At 44.7% G+C, this 13,009-nt stretch overlaps 1 protein-coding gene across 1 annotated transcript in view; it reads left to right on the top strand.

Annotated features, from left to right (window-relative positions):
- LOC110501618 (membrane-associated guanylate kinase, WW and PDZ domain-containing protein 2) overlaps window positions 1–13,009 on the top strand; it is a 292,550-nt gene that overhangs the window by 257,966 nt on the left and 21,575 nt on the right. The window contains 3 exon segments of the mRNA XM_036949610.2: window positions 1,970–2,162; window positions 2,407–2,658; window positions 7,999–8,184. Of these exon segments, the coding sequence (XP_036805505.2) occupies window positions 1,970–2,162; window positions 2,407–2,658; window positions 7,999–8,184 (631 nt within the window).

The raw sequence follows: 13,009 nt of genomic DNA, 5'->3' as shown, positions 1-13,009 counted from the left end.
CAAACTATCATGGTCCAAACACACAAAGACAGTCGAGAAGGGGACATGACAACACCTTTTCACCCTCAGGAGACTGAAAAGATTTGTCATGGGTCCCCAGATCCTCAAAACGTTCTACAGCTTTACCAACGACTGGTTGCATCACGCCTGGTATGGCAACTGCTCGGCATCTGACCGTAAAGTGCTACAGAGGGTAGTTTGTACGGCCCAGTACATCACTGGGGCCAAGCTTCCTGCCATTCAAGACCTATATACCAGGCAGTGTCAGAGGAAGGCCCAAACAATTGTCAAAGACTTCAGCCACCCTAGCCATAGACTGTGTTCTCTGCTACCACAAAGCAAAGTCTGGAACCAAAAGGACTCTGAACAACCTCTACCCCCAGGCCATAAGACTGCTAAATAGTTAGTTAAATGGCTATCTGGACTATAACAAAATAGCTACCTGGACAATCTGCCTTGAACCTTTTTGCACATTCACTGCTGCTACTGTTTATTATCTACAACTTAATTCCTAGTTATATGTACACATCTACCTCAATTACCTCAAACCCCTGCACATTGACTCGATACGGGTACATTGTGTAAACAAGCCAAGTTATACTCATTGTGTATTTATTATTACGTGTTTTACTTTTCTATATTTTCTTTCTGTCCGCACTGTTGGGAAGGTCCCATAAGTAAGTATTTCGCTGTTAGTCTACACCTGTTGTTTATGAAGCATGTGACAAACACAATTCGATTTGATTTAAAAGGTCCATTATGTAACTTTTTGTACTACCCAACTGATTTCAGATAGAAATGCGAGTTAACGATCTGTCATTGTCATTGAGTGCAAGTCTGATAAGCAGTAGATCCATTCTAAACTCAGCAAAAAAAATAAACATCCTCTTACTGTCAACTGCGTTTACTTTCAGAAAAAATAACATGTAAATATTTGTATGACCATAAGATTCAACAACTGAGACATAAACTGAACAAGTTCCACAGACATGTGACTAACAGAAATGGAATAATGTGTCCCTGAACAAATCATAAGTAATAGTCAGTATCTGGTGTGGCCACCAGCTGCATTAAGTACTGCAGTGCATCTCCTCCTCATGAACTGCACCAGATTTGCCAGTTCTTGCTGTGATATGTTACCCCACTCTTCCAGCAAGGCACCTGCAAGTTCCTGGACATTTCTGGGGGGAATGGCCCTAGCCCTCACCCTCTGATCCAACAGGTCCCAGATGTGCTCAATGGGATTGAGATCAGGGCTCTTCGCTGGCCATGGCAGAACACTCACATTCCTGTCTTGCAGGAAATCATGCCTAGAATGAGCAGTATGGCTGGTGGCATTGTCATGCTGGAGGGTCATGTCAGGATGAGTCCAATGATGCTGTGACACACTGCCCCAGATCATGACGGACTCTCCACCTCCAAATTGTTCCTGCTCCAGAGTACAGGCCTCGGTGTAATGCTCATTCCTTCGATGATAAACTCGAATCTGACCATCACCCCTGGTGAGAGAAAACTGTGACTCGTCAGTGAAGAGCACCACAGTGACCAGTGGGTTTGTGCCCACAGGCGACGTTGTTTCCGGTGATGTCTGGTAAGGACCAACCTTACAACAGGCCTACAAGCCCTCAGTCCGGCCTCTCTCAGCCTATTGCAAACAGTCTGAGCACTGATGGAGGGATTGTATGTTACTGGTGTAACTCGGGCAGTTGTTGTTGCCATGCGGGCAGTTGTTGTTGCCATGAGACATGCGCAATCCATGTCTCAATTGTCTGAAGGTGTTAAAATCCTTCTTTAACATGTCCCCTTCCCTTCATTCACACTGATTGAAGTGGATTTAACAAGTGACATAAATAAAGGATGGTAGCTTTCACCTGGATTCACCTGGTCAGTCTATGTCATGGAAATAGCAGGCGTTATAAATGTTTTGTTATATATATATATGCTGCTAATTTAGATTGTCGTTGAACAGATTGTGATCGGGGCGATCATAGAGAACACTCCTGCAGAACGCGACGGACGACTTCGACCCGGGGACGAGCTCATCTCCGTGGATAAGATGGTGGTTGCTGGGAAACCACACAGATACGTGATCGACCTGATGCACGCCGCCGCTCGCAATGGCCAGGTCAGCCTGGCGGTCCGGAGGAGAGTCCACTTCCCCAGTGAGTAGTGTAGTGTACACTACAGAGTAGAAACTAATCACCATTATAATGTATTGTACAGTCCTATACATTATACACACCTTACACACTATACAACGGCCAGGTCAGCCTGATGGTCCGGAAGAGAATCTATTTCCCTGGTGAGTAGTGTACACTACAGAGGGAGGGGCAAATAAAATACACTCTCTCTCTCTCTCTCTTTCTCTCTTTCTCTCCCCCTCTCCCCCTATGCTGCCTTCTGTAGGTGAGGTGTTAGGGGTGAATGGCCGTAGCCCTGGTTCCGTGTCCACGCAGCACAGCTCCCCACACAGTGACGACGCCTCAGCTTCCTGTCCCGTCACCCCCGACAACGTCCCGCCGCCCTCCGTCACCTCCCCCCTGGAGGGTGCCGTCCCCCTGCAAACCAATGATGTCATCATCCACCGCAAGGAGAACGAAGGCTTTGGCTTCGTTATCATCAGCTCGTTGAACCGACCGGAGAACGCTGCCATCATCAGTGAGTCAGACATTCTTTCTCACACACCATAGAAATAGAATTACTCCAGAAAAACTACTAAAGTGATTATACCGTGCATTTGGAAAGTATTCAGACCGCTTGTCTTTTCAACACTTTATTACGTTACAGCCTTATTCTAAAATGTATTAAATCGTTTTTTCCTCCTCATCAATCTTCACACAGTGCTCCATAATGTCTGTTTTTTTTTCTCATGTATTACAAATAAAAAACTGAAATGTCACATTTACATAAGTATTAAGACGCTTTACTCAATATTGTTGAAGCACCTTTGGCAGAGAATACAGCCTTGAGTCTTCGTGGGAATAACGCTACAAACTTGACAGACCTGTATTTAGGGAGTTTCTCCCATCCTTCTCTGCAGATCCTCTCAAGCTCTGTCAGGTTGGATGGGGACCTTCGGTGCACAGCTATTTTTAGGTCTCTCTAGAGATGCTAGATCGAGTTCAAGTCCGGGCTCTGGCTGGGCCACTCAAGGACATTCAGAGACCTGTCCCGAATCCACTCCTGCGTTGTCTTGGCTGTGTGCTTAGGGTTGTTGTCCTGTTGGAAGGTGAACCTTCACCCCGGTCTGAGGTCCTGAGTGCTCTGGAACAGGTTTTTATCAAGGATCTCTTTGTACTTTTCTCAGTTAATTTTTATCTCTTAACCTCTCTAGGGTACGTGGGATGCTAGGGTCCCATCTGGCCAACATCCAGTGATGTTGCAGAGCGCCAAATTCAATTACAGAAATGCTCATTTCAGAAATTCAGAAACTCAATTCAGAAAACAAAACCTATTTTACATAGGTTTAAAGATTATCTTCTTCTTAAACCAACCACAGTGTCATATTTATAAAATGCTTTTCGTCGAAAATACCTAGCCCAGAACATAGCCCGTTGACAAATTATTACAAACAGTAACCAGCCAAGCAGAAGCGTTACAAAACTCAGAAATAGAGATAAAATTAATCCCTTACCTTTGATGATCTTCATGTGGTGGCAATCAGAAGATATTAATTTACTCAATAAATGTTCCTTTTGTTCGACGAAGTCTCTTTATATCCAAAAACCTCAGTTTTGCTAGTGCGTTTTCTTCAGTAATCCACAGGCTCAAACTCAGTCAAAATAATCAGACAAAAAAATCCAACTTGTGTCCGTAAAGTTCATAGAAACATGTCAAACGATGTTTATATTTAATCCTCAGGTTGTTTTTTAGCCTAAATGATCTATAATATTTCAACCGGACAATAACGTTGTCAACATAAAAGGTAAACAAGAAATGCACATGCGCCTGAAAAAGCTCTTCGACACGTTAGGGTCCACTCGATCAAACTGGTCTTACTCCCTAATTATAAGAATACAAGCCTGAAACGATTTCTAAAGACTGTTGACATCTAGTAGAAGGCATAGGAACTGCAAATGGCGTCCTAAGTCAATGGATACTGGAAACAGGATGCAGGATGCAGGGTCTAAATACTTATGTCAATAAGGTGTTTCTGTAGTTTTTTATACCTTTTATGCATTTCTGAAAACCTGTTTTCACTCTGTCATGATGGGGTATTGTGTGTAGATTGCTGAGGGAAAATGTAATTTCATACATTTTAGAATAAGGCTGTAACGTAACAAAATGTGGGAAAAGTCAATGGGCCTGAATCCTTTCCGAATGCACTGTATGTCTCACTCTGAGTGTTGTTCTAGAATAGAACAAGGCAGATGCTCCAATTCCAAGTAATAATCCATTATGTTGATTCCAATGCTTCCCACAGTTGTGTCCAGTTGACTGTCCTTTGAGGGGTAGACCATTCTTGATTCACAAGGGAAACTGTTGCCTGGCACCTACTACCATACCCCATTCAAAGGCACTTAAATATTTTATATTTCCCATTCAACCCCTATTATAAGATGGCGCCGGAGCAGAAGGCAGACATTTTACGACCCCCAACCGATTGTGTTTTTTTGTTTGTTTATCTGCGTTGTTTGTAACTTATTTTTGACTATTTTTGTACATAATTTTGCCTCTTATGACCGACCGAAAATAACTTCTAGACTTCCGGACTGCGATTACTCACCACAGACTAGCAGAATCCTTTTTCTTCATTCACGACTCTGACGAACCCGAGGCGGAGGACATACGGCTCCCTCTGGAACAGGCCCTGACCCCAGTGATCTGCGTGAAGAGGAGGTGGAGAAAGAGAGACAGGAGAACGGTCTGCCTTCTGAGAAGTCGGAGGCAATCGAATAAACCCCCACTTCCCTCAAGCAAACATGCAATCTTTGGACAATAAAATGGACGAGTTACTTGGAAGATTAAACTACCAACGGGACATTAAAAACTCTAACACCAGCGGTTGCTGCTTCACGGAGTCGTGGCTGAATGACAACAATATCAACATACAGCTGGCTGGTTATACGATGTACCGGCAGGAGAGAACAGCAGCGTCTGTTAAGACAAGGGGCAGAGATCTATGTATTTTTGTAAACAACCGCTGGGGTACGATATCTAAAGAAGTCTTTAGCTATTGCTCGCCTGACGTAGAGTTTCTCATGATAAGCTGCAGACCACACTACCTACCGAGAGAGTTTTCATCTATATTCTTTGTAGCTGTTTACATACCACCACAGCCAGAGCCTGGCACTAAGATAGCATTGAATGAGCTGTATTCTGCCATAAGCAAACAAGAAAACTCTCAGCCAGAGGCAGCACTCCTAGTAGCTAGGGACTTTAACCTGCAGGGAAACTTAAACCAGTTTTAACAAATATCTATCAGCATGTTAAATGTGCAACCAGAGGGAAAATAAATCTGGACCACCTATACTCCACACACAGAGATGCATACAAAGCTCTCCCTCGCCCTCCATTTGGCAAATCTGACCATAATACCATGGAAGCACCAGTGACTAGATCAATAATAAAGTGGTCAGATGAAGCAGATGCTAAGGTACAGGACTGTTTTTTCCTAGCACAGACTGGTATTCCTCCAATGGCATTGAGGAGGACACCACATCTGTCATTGGCTTCATCAACATCGATGACGTCATCCCCACAGTGACTGTACGCACATACCCCAACCAGAAGCCATGCATCCGCACTGAGCTAAAGGCTAGAGCTGCCGCTTTCAAGGAGCGGGAGTCTAACCCGGAAGCTTATAAGAAGTCCCGCTATGTCCTCCGACGAACCATCAAACAGGCAATGTGTCAATACAGGACTAAGATCGAGTCATACTACACTGGCTTTGACACTCATCAGATGTGGCAGGGACTCCAAACCATTACAGACTACAAAGGGAAGCACAGCCGAGAGCTGCCCAGTGACACAAGCCTACCAGACGAGCTAAATAACTTCTATGCTCGCTTCGAGACAAATAACACTGAAACATACATGAGAGCACCAGCTGTTCCAGAAGACTTTGTGATCACGCTCTTCGCAGCCGATGTGAGTAAGTGTGTCAACATTCACAAGGCCGCAGGGCCAGACAGATTACCAGGATGTGTATTGCAAGCATGCGCTGACCAACTGGCATGTGTCTTCACTGATATTTTCAACCTCTCCCTATCCGAGTCTGTAAAAGCAACATGTTTGAAGCAGACCACCATAGTCCCTGTGCCCAAGAACACTAAGTTAACCTGCCTAATTTACTACTGACCCGTAGAACTCACATCTGTAGCCATAAAGAGCTTTGAAAGGTTGGTCATGGCTCACATCAATACTATTTCCCCAGAAACCCTAGACCCACTACAATTTGCATACCACCCCAACAGATCCACAGATGATGCAATCTCTATTGCACTCCACACTGCCCTTTCCCACCTGGACAAAAGGAACACCTATATGAGAATGCTATTCATTGACTACAGCTCAGTGTTCAACACCATAGTGCCCTCAAAGCTCCTCACTACTCTAAGGACCCTGTGACTAAACACCTCCCTCTGCAACTGGATCCTGGACTTCCGGACGGGCCTCCACCAGGTGGTAAGGGTAGGGAACAACACATCCGCCACGCTAATCCTCAATATAGGGGCCCCTCAGGGGTGCGTGCTAAGTCCCCTCCTGTACTCCCTGTTCAGTCATGACTGCACGGCCAGGAACGACTCCAACAACATCATTCAGTTTGCCGATGACACAACGGTGGTAGGCCTGATCACCAACAACGACGAGACCTATAGGGAGGAGGTCAGAGACCTGGCCATGTGGTGCCAGGACAAAAACCTCTCCCTCAACGTGATCAAGACAAAGGAGATGATTGTGGACTACAGGAAAAAGAGGACCGAGCACTCCCCCATTCTCATCAACAGGGCTGTATTGGAGCATGTTGAGAGTTTCAAGTTATTTGGTGTCCATATCACCAACAAACTAACTTGGTCCAAGCACAACAAGACAGTTGTGAAGATGGCACGACAAAACCTATTCCCCCTCAGGAGGCTGATAAGTTTGGCATGGGTCCTCAAAAATGTTCTACAGCTGCAACATCAAGAGCATTGCATCACTGGTTGCATCACTGTCTGGTATGGCAACTGCTCGGCCTCCGACCACAAGGTACTACAGAGGGTAGTGCGTATGGCCCAGCACATCACTCAAGCTTCCTGCCATCCAGGACCTCTATACCAGGCAGTGTCAGAGGAAGGCCCTTAAAATTGTTAGACTCCAGCCACCCTAGTCATAGACTGTTCTCTCTGCTACCGTACGTCAAGCATTACCGGAGTACCAAGTCTAGGTCCAAGAGGCTTCTGAACAGCTTCTACCCACAAGCCATAAGACTCCTGAAGATCTAATCAAATGGCTACCCAGGGTATTTGCATTTCCCCCTCCCCTTTTACACCGCTGCTACTCTCTGTTGTTATCATCTATGCATAGTCCCTTTAATACCTCTACCTACAGTACATATTACCTCAACTAACCGGTGCCCCCCGCACATTGACTCTGTACCGGTACCCCCCTGTATATAGTCTCGCTATTGTCATTTTACTGCTGCTCTTTAATTACTTATTACTTTTTATTTTTTATTTTATTTTTTTTTAACTGCACCGTTGGTTAGGGGCTCGTAAGTAAGCATTTCAAGGTCTACACCTGTTGTATTCAGAGCAAGTGACTAATAACATTTGATTTGATTCCTCTGTAGTATGCTCCCACAATGTTTTGCTGAGTCACACACAAGACAGATTTTCATCAGTTTCCCAGAAGGATCAAACATTTTCTTGTGTGTGCACTTCTCAAAAAACACTTGAGAGCAGATAACAAAGTTGAAAACATTACTACTTTTTTTCTTCTTCTGTCCAGCACTTGACAACCCTCATATTCTTCCTTTTTCTAACATTTCAACCAATACTTCTACCACCCTACTAGCTGTGCCCCATAAGATCGGTCGTATCATCGAGAGCAGCCCGGCAGACCGCTGCGGGAGCCTGAAGATTGGTGACCGGATCCTGGCTGTCAATGGGCAGTCCATCATCAGCATGCCCCACGCTGACATTGTCAAGCTCATCAAAGATGCCGGTCTCACTGTCACCCTTCACATCATACCAGAGGAAGGTGAGTCATAGTGAGTTAGAGAGAGAGTATGAGAGAGAGAGTATGAGAGAGAGTATGAGAGAGAGAGAGAGAGAGAGAGAGTGAGAGAGAGAGAGAGAGAGAGAGAGAGAGAGAATATTGTGGGGTCTCTAGATGCTCCATAGACTGTTGCTGTTTTTTTCCAATTACAGTGCCTTACACCGAATCTAACTCCTTAATGCTGAGTGCAAAGCAAATATGTATTGTGTCCCGTTTTTACAGTCTTTGTTTATTTTTTGTTTTTTTATAAAGGTTTGGTCACCATTGAGACCTGGGTTTCATTTGCAAGGGAGCCCTGTAAACATGAACATACAATAAATCATATCAATACAATAAATACATTTATCAAGATGAATCAAAACAAACACAACTCTCACATATGACCTCCCTTAAACTCCATCTAAACTTTCCAATGGAGACCACCCATTTCAAGGTGGCCTGAAGGCTGTTTCATGAGCTGGGGGCATACAAACTAAAAGCACTCCAGTCAGAGATAGTAGTCAACCAATCCAGATTAAGATCACCCAAAATTCCTAATTCAGATTTAGCATAGTTAGATAGCAAGTCAGACCATTGGCTAAGAGCACATGTTGAGGCAGAGAGAGGGTGATAAATTCCCACTAGCGTAAATGGGGCATTATTACCAAGCCCACAATTAGGACTAGACATTCAAATTCCTTAGAGACAGATGTATTTTTTGTATTTATACAGGTTTTTACTCTCTTTTACTCTCTCTTTTTCAAGAGAGACCTGGTCCCACAGCAGCAGGGGGAACAAAGTTTCAGACAAAACCAATTACATACACTAACACATCATTGAACAAAACTATGGACACACATACAGTACAACAATTACATATTTTGTAAAGAAACATGAATTTCACTAAAAAACAGCTGGGGAGTGAACATTTAATTAACCACGGTCATGGAACAGGACAAGGCAGCATCTGGACAGAATATAGGAGGGGCAATCAACATAGTGATGGAGTCCAGGTTTGTCCAATGAAGCGCAGGTGCATGTAACGGTGGTGACAGGTGTGCCTAATGATAGGCAGTCTGGTGCCAGAGAGGGAGAGCGGGAGCAGGCGTGACAGTACCCCCCTAAGGGCGCCACCCAGCATCCCACCAAGGCATGGGCGCTGGACAAGCCGTCTGGGGGGCGTAGAAGCCTGACGAACCGGCAGAGGCGTTGGAGCCTGGTGAGCCGGCTCAGGCGTGGGAGCCTGACGATCCGGCTGGGGCGTGAAATCCCGATGATCCTAATGAGGCGTGGGAGCCTAACGAACCGGCTGAGGCGTGGGAGCCTGATGGCCGGCTGAAGCATGACGTGGGTGTGGGTGCCTGCCGAGCCCACCGAGGCAAGACGACCTCTCAAGCCAGCTAAGGGTTGTAAGCCTGATGAGCTAGCTGAAGCACCCCCGGTTCCCTCTGCGATAGCACCCAGACCCGACGTCACCAACCGAAACTCCCAAATGTTTATTTTAGGGGTGTCAGCATTCTGTGAGGATCTACGCCAGGGACGGGAAGCAGGTACAGGGAGAGAACATTTAATTAACCATAGACATGGAACAGGACAGGACAGTGTCTGGACAGGAACACACTATGAAATTAATGCTGACACAGGGATCTAACCAAATAAACAGATATAGGAGGGGCAATCAACATAGTGATGGAGTCCAGGTGGGTCCAATGAAGCACAGGTGTGTGTAACAATGGTGACAGGTGTGCGTAATGAATGATAGGCAGTCTGTCGCCTTCGAGCGCCAGAGAGGAAGAGTGAGAGCAGGTGTGACAATACCAGTGTTTAAGCCTATGCAAGGTCAATGATGACCAGCCAATGGCGCTGTAGAGATCACAATGTGTTAGACGTTTTTGACAGATACAGAAACATTTAAGTTGTTTATAAATATGGTGACACCACCAACTCTGTCAGATCTTAAATCATTATAACCAGTCAGAGACACATCAGTATCCAGCACAGTCTTATTTAGCACGCTTCAGATATAACCAGAATCTCTAATTAAAGCATACTATGCCAGTTGGTAACCCCCTATTTGAAAATACCATTTGGCTAGCTTGAATTTGTATAAATACAAGATTGTCCAGAACTGTACCATTGGGAATTTCCTTTGAGCGAGGACGTGGATTAAAACAAGAGTCAGGGTTAACTGCAGTATGATGATAATACTATTCATTTATGGTTGGGATTACCTTCAACACAGGATGTTGAAAATTTGTCTCAGCGCAGCCTTGAGATATGCGGGGACAGGGTCCAGGAACCAAGATGATTTGGATGGACCCCATCTTCTCTGTAGAGCATTTTCTGTTTCCAAAAGGTGTCAAAGTAATGCACAAAAGTAACTCCAACAGAACTAAAGACTCCTAGACAGTTGTGTAGCGTCAGCAACCTACTGAATATTTCACTGCCACGACTCAGTGAAAGCACTGGTCCTGAAATAATTGGATGCTTGTTGGAGTCTTTCAGAGTTCCAATCAGTTCTTTAAAATCCTTCTCAGCGTAAAACAGTAGGACACAGCCTAGTAATGTACTGTACCCAAGACCCAGGATAGCTCAAGGTTTCTACCCCGGGAGCCGAGATGTTTCTCAGTATAGAGCTGCTGATGCTAACGGCTGGTGGAATTGCAGAGGAGCTTCGGCAGTTTTTGTGCCTCCCGCCGGCCGCAAAACCCATTATGGCTGACAAACGCTTAACCAACAGTGCAGTTCAAGAAGAGGGAAGAAAATATTTACCAATTAAACTAAAGTAAAAAACTAAAGTAAAAAATAATAAAAAGTAAAACAATAAACAATAACAATAATGAGGCTATATACAGAGGGTACCGGGTACCGGTACCGAGTCAATGTACGGTTTAGTCGAGGTAACTTGTACATGTAGGTAGGGGTGAAGTGACTATACATGGATAATAAACAGTGAGTAGCAGCAGTGTACAACACAATTGTAAGGGGGGGGGGGTCAATGTAAATAGTCCGGTGGCCATTTGATTAATTGTTCTTATGGATTGGGGGTAGAAGCTGTTAAGGAGTCTTTGGTCCTAGACTTGGCGCTCCGGTATCGCTTGCCGTGCGGTAGCAGAGAAAACAGTCTATGACTAGGGTGATTTGGAGTCTCTGACAATTTATGGGGCTTCCTCTGACCTGCCTATTATATAGGTCCTGGACGGTGGCCATTTGATTAATTGTTCTTATGGATTGGGGGTAGAAGCTGTTAAGGAGTCTTTGGTCCTAGACTTGGCGCTCCGGTATCGCTTGCCGTGCGGTAGCAGAGAAAACAGTCTATGACTAGGGTGATTTGGAGTCTCTGACAATTTATGGGGCTTCCTCTGACCTGCCTATTATATAGGTCCTGGACGGCGGGAAGCTTGGCCCCAGTGATGTACTGGGCCATACGCACTACCCTCTGTAGCGCCTTACGATCAGATGCCGAGCAGTTGCCATACCAGGCGATGATGCAACTGGTTAAGATACTCTCGATGGTGCAGCTGCATAACTTTTTGAGGATCTGGGGACCCATGCCAAATCTTTTCAGTCTCCTGAGGGGGAAAAGGTGTTGTCGTGCCCTCTTCATGGCTTTCTTGGTGTGTCTGGACCATGATGGTTCGTTGGTGATGTGGACACCAAGGAACTTGAAACTCTCGACCCGCTCTACTACAGCCCTGTCGATGTTAATGGGGGCCTGTTCGGGCCTGCCTTTTTCTGTAGTCCACGATCAGCTCCTTTGTCTAGCTCACATTGAGGGAGACGTTGTTGTCCTCGCACCACACTGCCAGGTCTCTGACCTCCTCCCTATAGGCTGTCTCATTGTTTTCGGGGACCTTGGCCTACCACTGTTGTGTCGTCAGCAAACTTAATGATGGTGTTGGAGTCGTGTTTGGCCACTTGTGGGTGACCACAAGGAGTGGAATAGGAGATGGTAATACCTGGTTAATACCAGGTGATGTTGTTCAGTTTACAAGTGAGTTGTTAATGCCTAGAGTTTTGAAACGTGCCCTTTTGATTATGCTTTTACATTTTTGTGCTAAGAGTTAGTTGGGTCATTCTACAAAAATGGTGGCTTTCCTGTCCTGGCCTTATTCACAAGGAAACCACTTAAAAGTGTGAGATAATGACACAATTTTTTACATTGAAATGTTTTATTATTAATAAACATATGTAAGACAGTTAATATTGCGAAACATGTTTTATATATATTGTAGAGCACAGTCAATACCATGAAATGGGCTTGTCCCTCAGGTCAGGAGTCATGGTTTAGTGACAGATTTTGAGTTTTAAAATATATTTTTCTCCCTCTTTAAATGTCATAATACAAAGGAAAGTATTATATTTATTTAGTGGACTACTTACAAGTAATAGCTGTTCCTTTCATGTCACTGGTGTTAAAATGTATAAAAAACGACCATTGAAAAAATGCAACATCCATGCCAAATTCTTCCTGGTTTAAAGGTTCATTGCAAATATTCTACAGACAGCGCAGGGATGCTGACCCACACCGCAGAGCAGTCTACCTTAAACAAAAACACCAGACTTACTTAAAGGATTTAGAGAGTCAAAAAAGAAATAGAGTGAAGGATCTCACATAAAGAGAAAACAGACAAGAGCGTAGGAAATGGCAGGTCAGACAGGCAAAACACAGAGAGATTGAGAGCAGGAACGACAGTGTTGACCCACCCATCCACTCCAGACAGTGAAACCAGTACTGCAAGGTCAGAATTAAGACAATGTGTCTGTAGGAAGACGTATGTACTCTGTATCTACAGAGTTACTTAAAGGGATAGTTCACCCAAATTAT

This window comes from Oncorhynchus mykiss, chromosome 2, assembly GCF_057628025.1.
Source record: "Oncorhynchus mykiss isolate SJ-2025 chromosome 2, ASM5762802v1, whole genome shotgun sequence".
NCBI classification, from domain to species: domain Eukaryota; kingdom Metazoa; phylum Chordata; class Actinopteri; order Salmoniformes; family Salmonidae; genus Oncorhynchus; species Oncorhynchus mykiss.
This window is presented reverse-complemented; position numbering and strand designations above follow the sequence as displayed.